At 40.0% G+C, this 15,775-nt stretch overlaps 1 protein-coding gene across 1 annotated transcript; it reads left to right on the top strand.

Moving 5' to 3' along the window:
* Positions 1–4,925: 4,925 nt before the first annotated feature.
* Positions 4,926–8,382, top strand: LOC119722831. The gene is made up of 2 exons (XM_038193192.1): positions 4,926–5,282; positions 6,180–8,382. Exon 2 carries the CDS (start codon positions 6,262–6,264, stop codon positions 7,810–7,812), a length of 1,551 nt encoding a protein of 516 aa, XP_038049120.1. The 5' UTR covers positions 4,926–5,282; positions 6,180–6,261; the 3' UTR covers positions 7,813–8,382.
* The last annotated feature ends 7,393 nt before the right edge of the window (positions 8,383–15,775 follow it).

Raw genomic sequence — 15,775 nt, forward strand, 5'->3', positions numbered from 1 at the left:
CCTGAACGTTCCTCCTATATAGCCAGAGGGCAGTTGAAACTAATGGGAGTTGTCACTGCAAGCATTTTCTGTGGTAGACAATACTGCTGAGAGCAAATCTTTGCACTCTTCTCGTACCCAGATAAACGATACTCTCAATTTCCTGCACGTCTTACGTGCCAAGTGATACTCAAAATGTTTCCGATGGAAAAGTCAACACAATAAATAAACCTGCCAGGATTCCTAGCATTCAATCTTATTGATTGCAATGTAGGGGTACTCTAATTGCTTTTTACACTACACTTAAAGAATGTTCTGTGTAAAGATACTTTAGACCCCTTAGGACGTTAGTAATGTGCGCTATTTGTTTATATGCACTTGCCTCCTTGGTTAAATAATATTGGGATGCACGATGAACAAAACCGTTTATTTTAGGTCTGGAGTGCCACAAGAAAGAAAGAACATGTTTTTGTAGAGATAGAAAACATGCGTATTTCATTTAAACCAGGTAACAGTACTTTAATACAAGATTTTCAAAAAAAGAATTCTGATGAACAGGTGAAACTTCTGGCCAAACTGCTAATCTTTCTAGTTGCAACTGACCGGACGAAGCTTATATTTTTGGTTATCATTTTTTTTCTTCTGAGAGGAGCGTGAACTTGATCGAGATTAAGATTACATGTGTTCTCGTGTTCAATTTTCAGTATACGACTGCAGAGTTAAGTCAGTTATCAGTGTGTTTATGACAGCAAAAATAGTTCGCTGTTTTTGATAATCCGAATCTTTGTGTTCATACTCAATTTGTACCAAATTTCAAACGACGCTCATAAATGCAAGCTCACCTTTGTACTATGATCTACGGACCGTCCTTAACCCTCATTATCAACTATTGTTATTTATATTCTTCCCTAATGGTGAGGAGTAATGTATTCTCGCTGTGCCATATTATGTCATTATGTGGTGCATTTTGTGTACTCTGCCGTTAAGAATTTATTCTTAACACAGCTGTACTTTAGATATCTCACTAATGGAGATTTAGTTAGCGGTTCCAAACTTATTTTAGGCCCTAGTTCTTTTTATGCTTCAGATTTAAGGTTGTATTTTTGTTACTAAAAAAGTAACGAGAATCAAGTGTCAACAGCTTAATAACGGAAATTAACATATATTTACATAAGGGAATTTACCTATTTTTCTGTGTAATATTTGACACCAGAAGTAGTCTGCATGGGTGAGACAGGCACATTAAACCCGATTTAAAAAGATGATGCTTTGAATCAAAACGAGTTCATATCATTTTCATGTCAAAGAACGTTCTCGGGCAACAAAGAAAACTCAACGATATGAATGTTTTTGGCGTTAAAACTTCTGGGATTCAGAAGCATTTTTGCTCCAGCAGGCCGTGACACTTTTGAAAATTAATTTGTTATCGTGTCTCTCATGTGGCCCTATATAACATCCGCCGTTTTGTATACGCATGTTCTTCCAAAAATGACCCACCATGCGCAAAAACAAAATCGGTCTTAATTTTTTCCAAATTGTGTTTTGTTTCTTTTAGTGAGAGGGGAAAAATGGTTTTCTAATGTTAGTGTTATTACAAAAGGCGTAAATGTTTGGATTTATAAACCTAGCTTTTATTGTGGTTCTTCCATTCGGACATTCATAGCAACTATCAAACTGGTTTTACAGGATGGGGAAGGAAATTTAAACTTTTACTTAATTTACAACAAGAAATAGTTTATTTAACCGAATGCCCACCTTTTGAAAGTAATGTAGCCGTGGTTTTATGAAGAAGAAAGTTAGTCGGACGAACTTATGCCGAATCAACCACCTGTGAATGAAGATGCAGTTGTCCCACTTTTTGCGAACGTTGCTGGACGAAACTCGCTCACCGTCTCGATGTCTTCACTTGGTAGAATCAGTCAGACTGCGGCCACGGGGGTCTTGTATCTTCTTGTACGGTCTTTTACTTGGATGGAATAGCAGTTATATCTTGGGTCTATTATTGAAGCATCAGTCTTGGTTGAGCTCAATCTTGCTCCAGTAATGAGTTCAGCCCATGCATGGCTGTGTACAGGTTTTCATTGTGCACCGTGTTGGAGGATTTGTGAAAGCCGATGATCGAGCCAAAATGACGGCGCACAAATGAAGAAGTTAATCGCATTTGAAGGCTGATACAGCTATTTAAAGCGACTGATGATTAAGATGATACTGCAATCAGATGCCCAACATGTGCTACTACACAACGAGACAAACAAATCTGTATTATAATATTCATTACAGTTATCCCTCTCAACGCAAACTCTATGCAAATCAGACGTCAAAAGTCGGCAAATATAGAGGTCGTCGGTACCAACAGTTCAACGGCTGTTTCATGAATGCCGTTGAAGGGATGGCCGAAATGATAACACAAAATACTGCAATTGTTTCTGAACTGTGACATGTCAATTTTTATGTGATAACGAAATTTGATCACAGGTTCTCTTATAGGGGATGTTTGGCTGCAATGTAACAACACGTCTCTGTTGATTGCTTTGTACCGTGCATTAAACAGTCGTTTTGAAGTCAAATTTGTTATAAGCAAACTTTACCCCCATACCAGCTTCTAGCGCGCCAAATGCTTTCTGCAAACCGTCTCCCGTGGTTACCACTTAGTATCAACAATTCTTTTGTTCTTGGAACAATACAAATGGCGAGGGGTCGTCTACAGTGATTGTCGGCCATTCAGGATATGTTTACGAAAACACTCGGAGTACTGAAAGATAAAACAAAAACGATGGATCGATGCCTGTCACAGAGCCACTGATACTTTTCATTTGCAGTTTTATCTGGAAATTCTTACGAAAATGTGTGGTGTTCTGTAGTAAATGCTACGGAAGCTCAAAACAGCCATCCATGTTTGCACATTCCCGTTGTTAACAAAATTATCATACAATGACGGAAAACTTAAATGTCTAAATTGTCTTTCTGAGATTATGCAAGGCGTAGGCCTATTTCTGTGTTACAGTTGTCTTGGGTAAAAGACTGTTCCTTATTCGGTAATCGGGTTGGTAATTTCCTCGCCTTCCATCTCTGTGACCCGGGTTCGAATCATGCCCAGGACCGAATGATCACTGCGCCCAATTCACTACGTTTTCCATAAGGTTTTATTTTCTGTACTTCGTGTGAAACTGAACATTTCTTCCCTAGCATTTTGTCTCTTTATCGGTCTTCAGTGTCTGTGCACTTTTAAGAGGAAGCCGTGGTACAATTACCTGGAAGAAGTTCGATAATAGAGATAATATGGATAAAGCAACTGTAGGGTTGAAGTGTATTCATATTAGTGAATGACATCTTGGCACACCGATACTATGACTGCTTGCTATATTAATCACAAAGCTTGGATAAGTGAGTTGACTGTTATTCCAAGGTTTACGGGTTCAAGAACTTGATTGGCTCATTTCTTTTCCCGTATTTCTTTTCCTGTATGCATACTATGAAATAGAGATTGTTACAGACACAGCGTTTCTTTGACTGAAAATTAGAACCAATTACTTCTTCCGATTGCATGCGGATATCACCTAAGTAGGGGCCTAATTTATAAAATATAGCGATATAAGCCTACCCCAACTGAGTTGTTTTTTCCCTTCAATTGTTGCCTGTATGTTTTGTCCTCATGTTCCTGCCTTTCCTGGACGATCATGAAAAATGTGTTTCAATTGTCCATACACTTGGAAACGACAAGGAAAAAACTCAGTTTCCGTGAATTAAAGCTGCGTTCCCCTATTTTCGAGTTTAATTATAAACAAATTGATGTTTCTCTAGCAAAACAAAAGTTATTTACTTGAATGAGCCATCGGCCGGAAAAAAACAACAATCAGCCCAGGTTTAGTTATTGAATCATTACTTATAAGTTTCGAAATTCTTGCAGCCAGACAATAACTCCGTTCTCGCAGGGTAGGCTGATTGCCGCCCCACAATTAGTATCGATAATGTACGGACCGGGAGTCAGTCTGCTCGCAGGGCGGTTCTGTCTGTGCCCAAAATAACACAATTCGGAGGGTATAGCAGACGCCCAAAAAAGGAAAAAAAGTTTTTTTTGGTTGGAATAAAACATACAAGTGGAACATTTATTTAGAGAACAAAAAATTGAGTTTGTTTTAAATACATGTGCGATTGTCGAAAAAAAAAAGAGTATTTGATCGCTGCTGTTATTCAAAATTGAATGTTGTCCATATCTTCGAAAAAAAAACAGTTTCAAAACTAGTTCCTTCAGGTCCAATACTTATAAGTATATACAAACTATACAAATAAAGGTTTGACATCCAAAATATCATTCTACTGAGTGGTTCAAAAAGAAGGAAACCCACTTTTGAATTTTTTTTAACCTACTTACTTATCTTATTTGAACTGGTTATTTTTTATAATGTAGTGAAGTATAGCTCTGTAACTATACATGGTGAAAATTTTTTTTTAAAACATTCGCAAGAATAGTGTTACTATGCTTATTTGAGTACAAGTCACCAAAATCACTGGTGTCCTAAGTCTTTTGGAGTGTTTCTGTCTTCAGATCAAGCTCCGGAGCTCAGTCAAGCGGATGGAACAAAGCCATCCGTGGACAAACAGGTTTGGCTCATAACATTTTGTAAACTACCATATCTCAGAGAAAAATATGCATTTGCAATGATCTTTTCGTCACTAATATTTAAAGATCAATGGGTTAATACCATTAAATTGAATTTTTGAAATATGCTCAACAAGTAGGTGAAAATTGCTGTCAAAAGTGGGTTTCCCCACCCTGTATAGTGAAATGACTGCCTTTTCCTGAGCGTAACTTTTGTAAAGGTTTGCCTTAGGGCGAATCTTCTTCCCCCATGCATTAACCCATAACCCAATGCCCCGCACATCGATCCCGTCCCGGTATTGTTCACGTGATGAACCCGTACACAGACAACCGTCAACTAGTGTACACACGGAGCTCAATGGGGCTACATGGCCCGCGGGCCCCGTTACCAAGCACTACCCCGCCGTGTCAAAAGGTTCACCTTCGGTTGGAGAGGTTTTGTTGTTTACCGACAATGGAGTGCTGTACCGCACGCATAGTTTCCAAATCCTGAATATATTGTATGAATTTTGACTACTGTATATTATGCAAGGGAATCTCGTTAGCCCGCGAGTCGTAGAACGGGACATCGATGAATGGATTTGGTGAAGTTCATGTTGGTCCAAAACATGAAGTGATCAAAAAGAGAAACATTTTGGAGTAGGCCTACCGGCGGATACTGTGTGAGGGTACTTTGTATCCGGGATGATGAAGCATTTACACGGTATGTATGGAGCATTGTAATGTTAACAGCGGGTACATGAATGGGTACTAATCATTAGGCTAATGGCCATGTCGTTGTACGCGTTTCCCCACAGTAGCCCGAGTGCCTCATAGAAAGACATAATTCCGAAGTCATTAAGGGCATTTCGTAAAACATTTTTTTCCACAGACAAGCTAGCTGGGTTTATGGGGCACCATTAACATTATTATGTTGCCAAAATAACGACTGCATGTTGTTTGAATGTTTTCACATGTTCAAACTTAAACAGTCGGTAGATGTTGTGCTTTGTCATGAAATCACGTTAAATTTGCTGCATCGTAAATTTACATGTTGATGACAGGTGCCGAAGAGGGACCTTACTTATTCGATCACTATCATCAATAGGTTTCATCGTTTCACTTTATAGATTTTGAGGCTAAACATATCGTGAAAAAAGGTTACTTAAAGGGCCAATACATTAACGGGATTGATACATTTAGAACATGATGTTATATCAGAACGACAAGACTTATGAAGTTGACTCGATCACGTCTACCGGTTTAGGAAATACTTTTATTAGAACCAAGTAACCCAAATGAATTTTCTCTACGTGATTTGATGCAAAAGTCTACTGATCCCTGTTGCTTACATAATCGAATACATATGAGCCTACGCCATTCTCCAAAAGGTAGCAATATGCAATACATTTCTTTATCCTGATTGTTTTACTAGTTAAAGCCATCTTTTTTATTCCATTTCATGACTTTTTTTCATATAGTTGATACTCGGGTGTGCAATGTATTTTGGTCTTTTACACAGACACAATTCAATAAAAATACATTTTAATTGTTGACAATATCTTTTTTCATAAAATCCCTTTCTAGAATCTTACATATGTTTCTTCTTTTCACACCGCAGATGCCAGACTTGGGGCCGAAACTCGCAAGAGTTCCTCACGGTAGCGACTGACGTCACTTTTTGACAATAACTGTTCTTCGCCATGTTGGTCACCGGTAACGTGAGTCCACGAACACGCAGGCGCACTGACCACACCCCGCGTGGTCTGAGAAGCATGACCCAAATCAAGCGAGTGACCTCCACCAAGGTGGCGCCCTTCCGAAGCCCACCTCGGGACGTCTACTTCTCCATAGAGAAGTCCATTCCACACGGTGATCATGAGGTCCGCACGAGACCTAACAGCCGACAGAATGCCGATACTATGCAAGACTACTTCCCTTCTGTGTCAACGGAACAGGCATCCCGGCCCAATTCCAAAGCTCAGCCCAGATGCGAGTCAGTACCAATCACAAATACCGACCCAGCTAACTTGGATTCTACTGATGTCGACGCAACACGTAGTTCGACAGCCCCACCAAATATCGACTTGTCCCTCAAACTGTCTGACTTGGAAAACCTCAACATGAGAGCAGATGATGTTGCCACGGTTGCCATCGAGAAAGAGCAGCAAAAGTTCCACACGGAGCGGCGACTCAACATCTCCTCAGCCATGGGAGTCCGGCAGCACGGCTCCCCTCGGTATGCAAGCCTTAGCGGTACACCGACCGGCAGGCGGAAACGCCGAGAGCGGGAACACGCCTACCTGTGCATGAAGTTCCGCGAACGACCGTGTGTGAGAACTGAGAGCTTCCTCAATGATGACCTCTACGATCGAGTGAACAACATGTCCCGGGAATGTTGTGATGTTCTCGGGCCCAAGGCCTGCCACGAGTGCGACAGGCTGAACAGACGTAGCAACTCTGCCCTCCGGAATGAGGCCAACTTCCCGAGCATCCACATCTCGGCTGCAAACTTCTCCACGATGACGATAGTCAACAGGGTCAGGCCTGAGTTGAACTCCAGACAGGTGTTAGAGAGACTCGCTCAAGGAGACATATCAAGACAGTCATTCAGCCGACAGAGAACCAGCTCTGATGAGGAGAGGCAGGAGCAGGATAGCGAGGTTGACCGTCCAGCACGGCAAAAAAAGACTAGCGTCAGCGCTTTCACAGTGCCCGACGGGCTGGGTTTCTTCACCAACTTCACCGACCTGACCGCCCAGATCTTCGCCAAGAAGCGAGGGGAGAGGAGCGGTCGACCCAGGCATTTCAACCAGGGAGTCGGGGATTCCAGCAACCTTCCTGCCATCACCGACGTGGAGTTGGTTCCCAAGAAGGAGTGGGAACGGGAGAACCCGGCCAACTACTTCGGCCCGCCCATGCTGACTCGTGCTGAGATTGAGCGACAGAAGAGCCACCCGCGCTTCTACGCAGGCGCGGGTGCCAAGTACGAGCTGCCCGAGGCGCCCTCTTTTGACGAGATTGCTTTTCAGGCCAGTGGGGCGAGACATAAGAGGATTCGCCAACTCGAGGCTAGGTCGGATACACCTGATTCGGAGATATCCCTTTTCAGCGTGAAATCCTCACATAAAGACGACGAACAATCAGTGGCTCCGAGCGAGACTGAAACAAATACAGTCAGTGAGGATACAGATGCCAAAACGACTGTCCAAGATTTAGACAATAATTTAGAAGTCGAACCGGACTCATCGTAAAAAAAAATCAAAAAGAGGTGGCACGGATTATGCGTATTCGACAAGGATGTTAAATCATCGCTGATACTAAAAAGAAACTTGTAATAATATTTTAATGCGTTAACTTCATAATACTGTACTAATTGATTTTTTTTTCAGTAGGAAATTTTGTACGTTTGTGCAATTTATGTACCTTTTATATTTAGTGGAAAAATATCACACCTTTCCGTCCAGATATAATTATATCTGTGCAATGTTCCTATTTAAATTTGAACCGTTTTTTTTTTAACATAGTTCCAATAATTGTTAAATAAGGCCCCAAAAATAGGTCTGCTTCCGATTACATGACATTTGAAAATAGGGTAGGGAGGTAGGGATTTTTTGTGTGTACGATCATATGGAGGCGTCTGCGTGTAGTCAAGGGTAAAAGGTAGTAATTGATGTTTTTTCCCCCGCATTTTCCCATATAAACAATTAGGGTAGGGTAGGGGCCGTCAAAATAGGATAGGTAACCGGAAGCAGAACTATTTTTTGGCCGAAGCTTTAGAATGAAATTTACTAAAAAAAATATATTTTGTTTAAATATCAAATGTGCTTTATGAAATAACTTTTTAGCAACAGCTCTCATTGGTTTGTGCACGAATTTAAGTAGTGGACTATCGGTCAATCGTTGACCCTTTGTTTGTGCCCTAACCCTTTTGTCCCTAGTCTACGATTGCTGGTGTTTACATACTCACAGGAACATATCTGGCAACTCTTATACTCAGAAACACAAGACGGAAGCTTTTGCCTGCTTTTCATGATATGAATAGGCCTATGTGTCATTCTTTAAATTTGGGGTCCACTTTGTTTCCCTGCTGCATCTGATATATATGATTGTACAATCCCGACGCACTCCTAAATGCAGTCGTTATCCAAAGAGTGATCAAGATAGCAAACTACCTACCCAACAAATAACAAAAATCGTGTTAAGTCATTCTTAATGATACTTGAATTGGAAATTACAAAGTCCCGAGGTGTCAGGAACAGGATCTTTGTCACACTTTGGACCCTACATTTATGGAGTGACCTTTTACATCAGCTTAAAAACCGGAATGTCAATTAAACTGTCACAAATCAAGAATTAGATCCAACTATTCTCTCGCATGATCACTTGAAAGTTTATTAAATAGTGCACATTTTCTTAAACCTCAAGCAATGACTATTTGTGCTCTTAGAATGAACTTTTGTGTTATCTGCATACTATAGACTGTGTCTCTCCTGATGAAGTAGCTTGTACCGAACGGTAGAGGGCGTCCGCATCATCTGTCCAGACTAACCGTCCGTGTGCGTCAACAATCTGACCTATCATAACGATTGAGCAATTCGCTCAACATCTTCATATCTGTCGCGTTTTTATCACCGCTTATCAATTAGCAACGGGTATTACACGCAATCAAGACAAGATAGATAAAATGCTGAAAACCAATTCAGTCCATGAAATACCTTAAAGTGGCAACCTGTAGTCCATTTTTTTTAACTCTAACTTGAGCCTGATGGTTACTGTACCTTTGAGGGTTGTAGATTAACGAATTTCTGCATGTCACGGACAAAATGTGGCTCATAAACCGGCGTTTATCGCCGGTTACCTATAAGCTTGAAGCAGCCGAGAACATTTCTAGTTTCCCCTGATTGATTGCCAGTCCATCGCAGGTCGCTCCTCAGCTAATGTCGGTACCAATTTATACTCATGCGTGGAGAGAGGCAAGTGGAGTAAAGTGGCTTGCCCAAGGACACAACATTATGACCAGCAGCTGGATTCGAGCCCCTGACCCTCTGACCGTACGAGCCACACTTCCAATAACCACAAGGCCATAATAATATTCGAGAGTTTTGAGATAATTAAACAGACCTCACTTGAAACAATTATACAAAACAAATATGGAATAAAACATCAAGCTTGTCTGTTGATCTTAACATAAAGCAGTTATAACAAACTCAAATCACCATCGTGGATATGTGACCTTTTCACACTCAATATGCTGCAGATGCACAAATTGAGTTAGCCACATCGGACATTGTCTTTAAGCTCTCTAGCCTAACCATTGACCGGCTGGTATTTGTTTTAGGTTGCCAGGCTGTGGACACAGTCATCAAAACCAATGACACAAGGATATTATGTGACTCCACGCCAGGGCTTGATACACGGTAAATCTAACCGTATGCCAGGCACGGTTACGCACACACAAGCAAAGGCCGTGATGTGTACGGACGTTTGATTATTGAGGACCGGTTAAATGCCAATAAAATTTAAGCCTTTTGCAAACAAAGCCGCGGCACCGTAGGCAAAACATCGAGAAAATAAATCGATACGCTTCTCAAACATGTTTCCCCGATATGCAAGTTTGGAGACAGTTAGATGATAATGGAACTGTTGCCGTCAACACTGTAAAAGGAGGAGAAACATTCAATTCGGACGCAATTTAGGTAAGTTTAAATTCCTCGTAGATTTTTTCAGTAGACGGGGTAGATTGCATACAAGTTGTTATTGTTATCTGTGGAAGGTAAATACATTGAAATGTATATGGAAACCTGTAGGCTTATGCATTTTGTCAAAAACAAGTTTTAAAATATGCTTATTGAACCCCAAACATTTTGAACTAGTTCCTCGATACAGAGAAAAGAATCACCCTGAAGTTTTTTAATAATTTGAATGTGACTTTTTCAGATATCTTCAAGAAATACAGTTTAATATGACACCAGTAGTTTAGAATTAAATCTAAATCTCATAACTGGATATTGCGATGTTCAGGGCTGTTGTGTAATAGTTTAGCAGCTGACAATTCAAACAGTATAAATCCAAGATATTTGCAAAATCTTTTCACAAAGTTTTCTTTAATAGGGCCGTATGTGTTGGACCATGGATGAATAAGTTTGGACTAAAAAACCACAGGATCACTTCAACGTACGAAACCCAACACAGGTCGTCCCAAAAATGTTGTGCTAGCAGATGTCCTTTAATTTCTGAAAAACTACTTATCATGAGTATTCTATCTTGATGGAGTAATCAGTGAAAATGCCATGGAAATCCGTTCATGCAAAACGTAGATCTACCGGATTGTAAAAGGCTATGGGTTTTTCACACATTCCAATAACTGGATTTACACAGTTAGTGATATCAGTGCATCAGGTTGTCATGGGCTTTAATTAAGTTAACTGTGTAAATCCCATCCCATTAGAACGGGTGAAAAACCCACAGTCATTTATAATCTGTTAGATCTCTGGCTTGCCTCAACAAATTTCCATGGCATTTTCACTGGATATACACAAGAGTATAATTAATATGCTCCATTAAGGTGAAACACTCATGTTAAGTAGTTTTTGAGAAATTAAATATCTGCTTGGACAATTTTTGTTGGGACACACTGTCGATTGTTAGGCATAACAGTTTTTTCATGTGCGTTGACTAAGAATATAATTATGTATTATTAAAATTAATTACATGTTAACTGCAGGTGCCTTTGACAATTCTCGACAAGTACAATTAATGGTTCTCATTCTTCGAGTTTCCGCCGTTAATTCACTGACACAAGCTCATGACCGCGACAGTAAATTTGCTAATATTGCCGGGGGAGTATCATCGAGTTGAGTACTTCGAGAGTGGTAGATTCAAGGATCACACAGTTCGGTGTTAGTTATTGACATTGATACGATTGATAAAGAAGAAAAACTAAAAAGGTCGATCAGATTATGATGTTGTTCAAGTTGCTAATTTATTATCGCCAAGATTGCGACTGAATCGATGTCAGCGTATGTGAACTCATGGCTCCAACTTGAAGTTGATAACTAATTAGGCCTGTAGAGATATTTACTGCACCACTCTGAAATGGAAGAATAGATGCTAATCAGATTCAAGTAGGCATTTAGGATCAGCTGAGCAGCAACTGCAAACCAGTCAAATATATTTCTAGTCACGATTATTGACTCTAAAAAAAGCGATGAATCAAGGAGGGAGGTTGGTCGAAAGCCTAAACAATCGGCGCGTGTTGCCTGCAGCGGCTGGAATTATTTCAGTTCCCCAAAACAGACGTCAGTGTTTTGAGTCTCTATAGTTATTAGTGCAGCAATCGATATAACAGGTGATTTTTTTTTGGGGGGGGATATTAACCAGGGTATCTATAAAGACCGCTTCTAATTGTCTCCGTAACTGTTAAATTGACAAGTGAGCAAGTTTTCAAATAATTATGCGAGCCAGTAATTGTATAACTTGCTTCACTATACATTAAATTGACGATATAGAATCACAGGTGCATTTTGACAACATTGCCGAAATGAAGTTCGTAAATAATATTTTGATACATGTATTTTTTATCTATTGCTAAAAATGACATCGTGTTTAATAATTCAAAAGTACATTTCCCACAGGAAATTAAACTAGCGACAAAGACAATTTGACATCTCAAAGACAGCAGGTGTAACAAGTGAAAAGAATTCAAAAGACAAAGTGTAAAGAAAGTGCAATGACAACATCACAAAGTGCAATCGTCAACGTTGCCCTTTTGATTTGAAAGCATCTTCTCGCTAAAACAATTTCAGTTTCATGCAGTTTTTTTTAATTTTTCTTGGCCATTTCCTCGTAATTCGTTTTTTTTTATTCATTAGACCTACAATGATCAAAAGTTGAGGATGTAAAATTCCTTTTACTGAAATATCTGATAAAAAAAGCAAAGATGGACCCTGTTTTATTTTTCGATCTTGAAATGATTGTGCTTGCGGGTAAAAACAAAAATCGAAACTCCCAGACAGTTTTCACAGTGTCGTTCACCAGACAGCACCAGCGCTAGTAGGGGGCTGACGAGCGAGTTTCCCCCGTGCGTGTTTCCTCTCCATCGCGTCACTCGTCCTCCGGTCGTCGAAAAGACCATCTGTTACAGGAAACGTGGACGGTGGCCATTCTCTCACCTGTAAAGGAACCTGTGACGCACGTCCGTTTTGCACAATTTACAGCTGCTCTCAGTATTCACTTGAAAGTGCTAGCCATGTGTTTATTCCTTGGAATGAACCTTGGAGTTTTTGTAAGTAGCACATAATTTTTCTTAAGGGGTATGTCCTTCTCAACTTTTAGAAACGCAAATCTTCACAGAAATATATCTAGATGTGTCTGTGGCTATTTCTGAAACCACGTCCCTGTCCCCAGTTTGAAATTCGTTTTCTGACTTCAATGCTTTTGGTCCCTGATTCGTGAGACTGGCTAAAAAATACGTCTATTTTCTGCTATATCAGTAAAATCAAATTATAAAGCATGAAACCAATTATTACACCCCTTCTTTCTTTTCTATTGTTAGGAGTATGGGAGGGGAAACAAAGGCAAAGCCAAGGCTTGAAAAATGACCCAGAACAGTTAGGCTGTATACCAGACTCTAAATTAACCATAATTCTGCTCTTTTTTTAAGTTGGTTTGATGTGCATGCTGTACAACAATTTAGCTGAATTTGCTTTTCTGTCAAAATCCTAAATGAGCAACACGTAATTTTGCACACCTGCCATACAGCGTGTAATGCATAATGGCCTGCCGGGTTGTCAGCTTATCAAGTCTGCGCATGATCACTGACTCGTCGATGTTTCGATCTGTAGCTATTCTTGCGTACACGGAGATATTTAACTCTGAAAGGACGGACAATTGCAGTCTTTAAAACTTGATGAGGGAGACGGGTGGGCTGTGCACCTCCCTCCGTACACGATCGTTAATAATAAATGTCAGGAATACACACACGATGTTTCTGCTGTGTAAACGTCTGTATTTAGACAACGATGGATGAAATATGGTGAACTAAACCATCTGTACGATTTTGAAGATGCTAACAGCAGAGTAAAATCCAAAGTTGACTGCAACTCTCAACTTGTGACGGTAATGACGAACAGTCGGTAACCGAAATGTTGCCAGATTCGGTGGAAAGACCCCGGCGGCTTCCAGTCAGCGCCATAGCCTACCGGACACAGGTAAACGTGTGTTCGTTTCGAACACGAGAATCGCACAGCTTTTAACCCTGTAAAGGAACTGAAACATAACCATGTTTCAGAAGGGGCAGACATTAATTTGATAAAAAAACTCACATAGGAATCGTTAGATTTATTTCGTTGGAAGTCGAGAAGGGAGCAACGTAGTGAGTGGTATCGCGGAACAGGGCTGCCATGCGCTACCTGAAATAAAAAAAGAAATAATTTATTTTTTCAAGTTTTTTTAATCGCTTTATTTTTTTTTTCGAATAGAATCTCAAACTCTCAAAACAAATAATTTAAAAGAAACTGACTGGTGTTTCTAAAAGAACGCACTTGATCAAGAAATAAACGCCAATCGTTGTAGCGTTTGAATGATATATTTTTACCATGAATTTCCAATAAATTACTCCAAATAAAAATAAAGTTGGTTTGACACTTTTTTCATTCGCCCACAGCTGACCTTGAATGCTTAGTAAACTTGACGTTATTCAGCCTAAGTTGATTACGGTATTTTTATGTACAAAACTGCATCTCGAGAGCCGGATACAAAACCCTCCTTTAATTTTTACATCTATTAATTTACTCACATCTTGCCTAGTAATAATTAACAAGACAATAAACATTAATCGTATAAAACAAAGTCGATCAGCTATTGCATAAGGTGCACCTCCCATCAAAGCACTGCAAGACTGCGTCTAATAGATGAATTCGTGTAAATTTACTTGGTCTCCGACTGAAGTAATGAGACATTAAAGTTCTCATTACTCAGCTAAACCCCCGATATCCCACAGAAGGTGGACGCGCACCAGATAGCCTTGATGTTGTCCTCGTGTGAACCAAAACAACTGTCACTCGATACCGGCCCAGCTTGTTGCTAGTTACTCGGTTACAAGCTTACCTGTTATGAACATTTGTGTCGATTTTGGAACTCGTAAAATAACCCCTCAACTCTTAGAAAAAGCCTTGTAAGTGATTTTGTGTTTGTGTGCTTGGTAACAGTCACGCACGGTTTGCATTACATAGTATAAAGGTTTGAACTTTCTGCCTGTTTTTCGAATCCGTTGATTTCAAAGTTTGTCATTCTAGCATTTTTTTTCTCCAAAATCGTTCCAACAAATCTACATTTTCGACTGCTCAACAACATCGAGCATTGATCATAACACTCTTTTTTTTGTAAATCTGGCTAAGAACGTATTTTTTTCACAACCTTAATGCTTGCGTCTTTTCTGTTTTAAAAAGTCTTAACACATTTTGTTTGGCTAAATATTTAAGTTTATGTGTCTTCTGTAAATAATTTTATAAATGAGATTTCAAACGTTGCATGGTGGTAGTATAGATTTGCGGTAACACCGAGTGGCAATCTGTTTTGGGAAGATGTGTGGTTCTTAAAGGAACCGGTTGGTTGTAAAACTCGATGTTCCGAAGACGATCAGAGCATACTGATCGGAACGTCGAGTTTTACAACAATCGGTTCTTTTCAGAACCATACATCTTTCCAAAAGAGATCTTCACATGGTGTTACCGCAAACCTTCACTATAGTTGATAATTTTGTTATACTCTCGGAACTTCCGTCTCATCCGTTCAGACCTTGTAGACGGAATTTAAGGAACACAGGGGTAGATCTCACATGAGGTTTCACTTGCTAATTGTGTGTGTTAACCTCCTCCTGCCATTTCCAACTCCGCCCACCTCCTCTCTCAATTAACGATAGATACCCACATCAACCCGAGTACAGGATAACCTTTGATGTTCAAATACACTGCGTGCATGCGGGCGATTGCATGCCAACAAATCTGATTTACAATGTTTGCCGAGTTAAGGGCTGTCAAAGATACGCCATTATCATTAAGACGCTTCTTTGTCGTTATCCCATCTTTTATGGGGGGATGTTGTCATAGCAACGGAATGACGTCATTCAGACTACTTACGATCGAGTTATCCTATTTCCTTTTTCCCCTTCAAAATAATTGCAGGAATGAAACAGACTTAATACTGGCAAGAATA

Source organism: Patiria miniata, unplaced genomic scaffold, assembly GCF_015706575.1.
Source record: "Patiria miniata isolate m_02_andy unplaced genomic scaffold, ASM1570657v1 HiC_scaffold_16, whole genome shotgun sequence".
Lineage (NCBI taxonomy): Eukaryota > Metazoa > Echinodermata > Asteroidea > Valvatida > Asterinidae > Patiria > Patiria miniata.

What these genes read in the sequence shown, in the direction of transcription:
- LOC119722831 (XM_038193192.1), top strand. Translation starts at nt 6,262, where the DNA reads ATGTTGGTCACCGGTAACGTGAGTCCACGAACACGCAGGCGCACTGAC.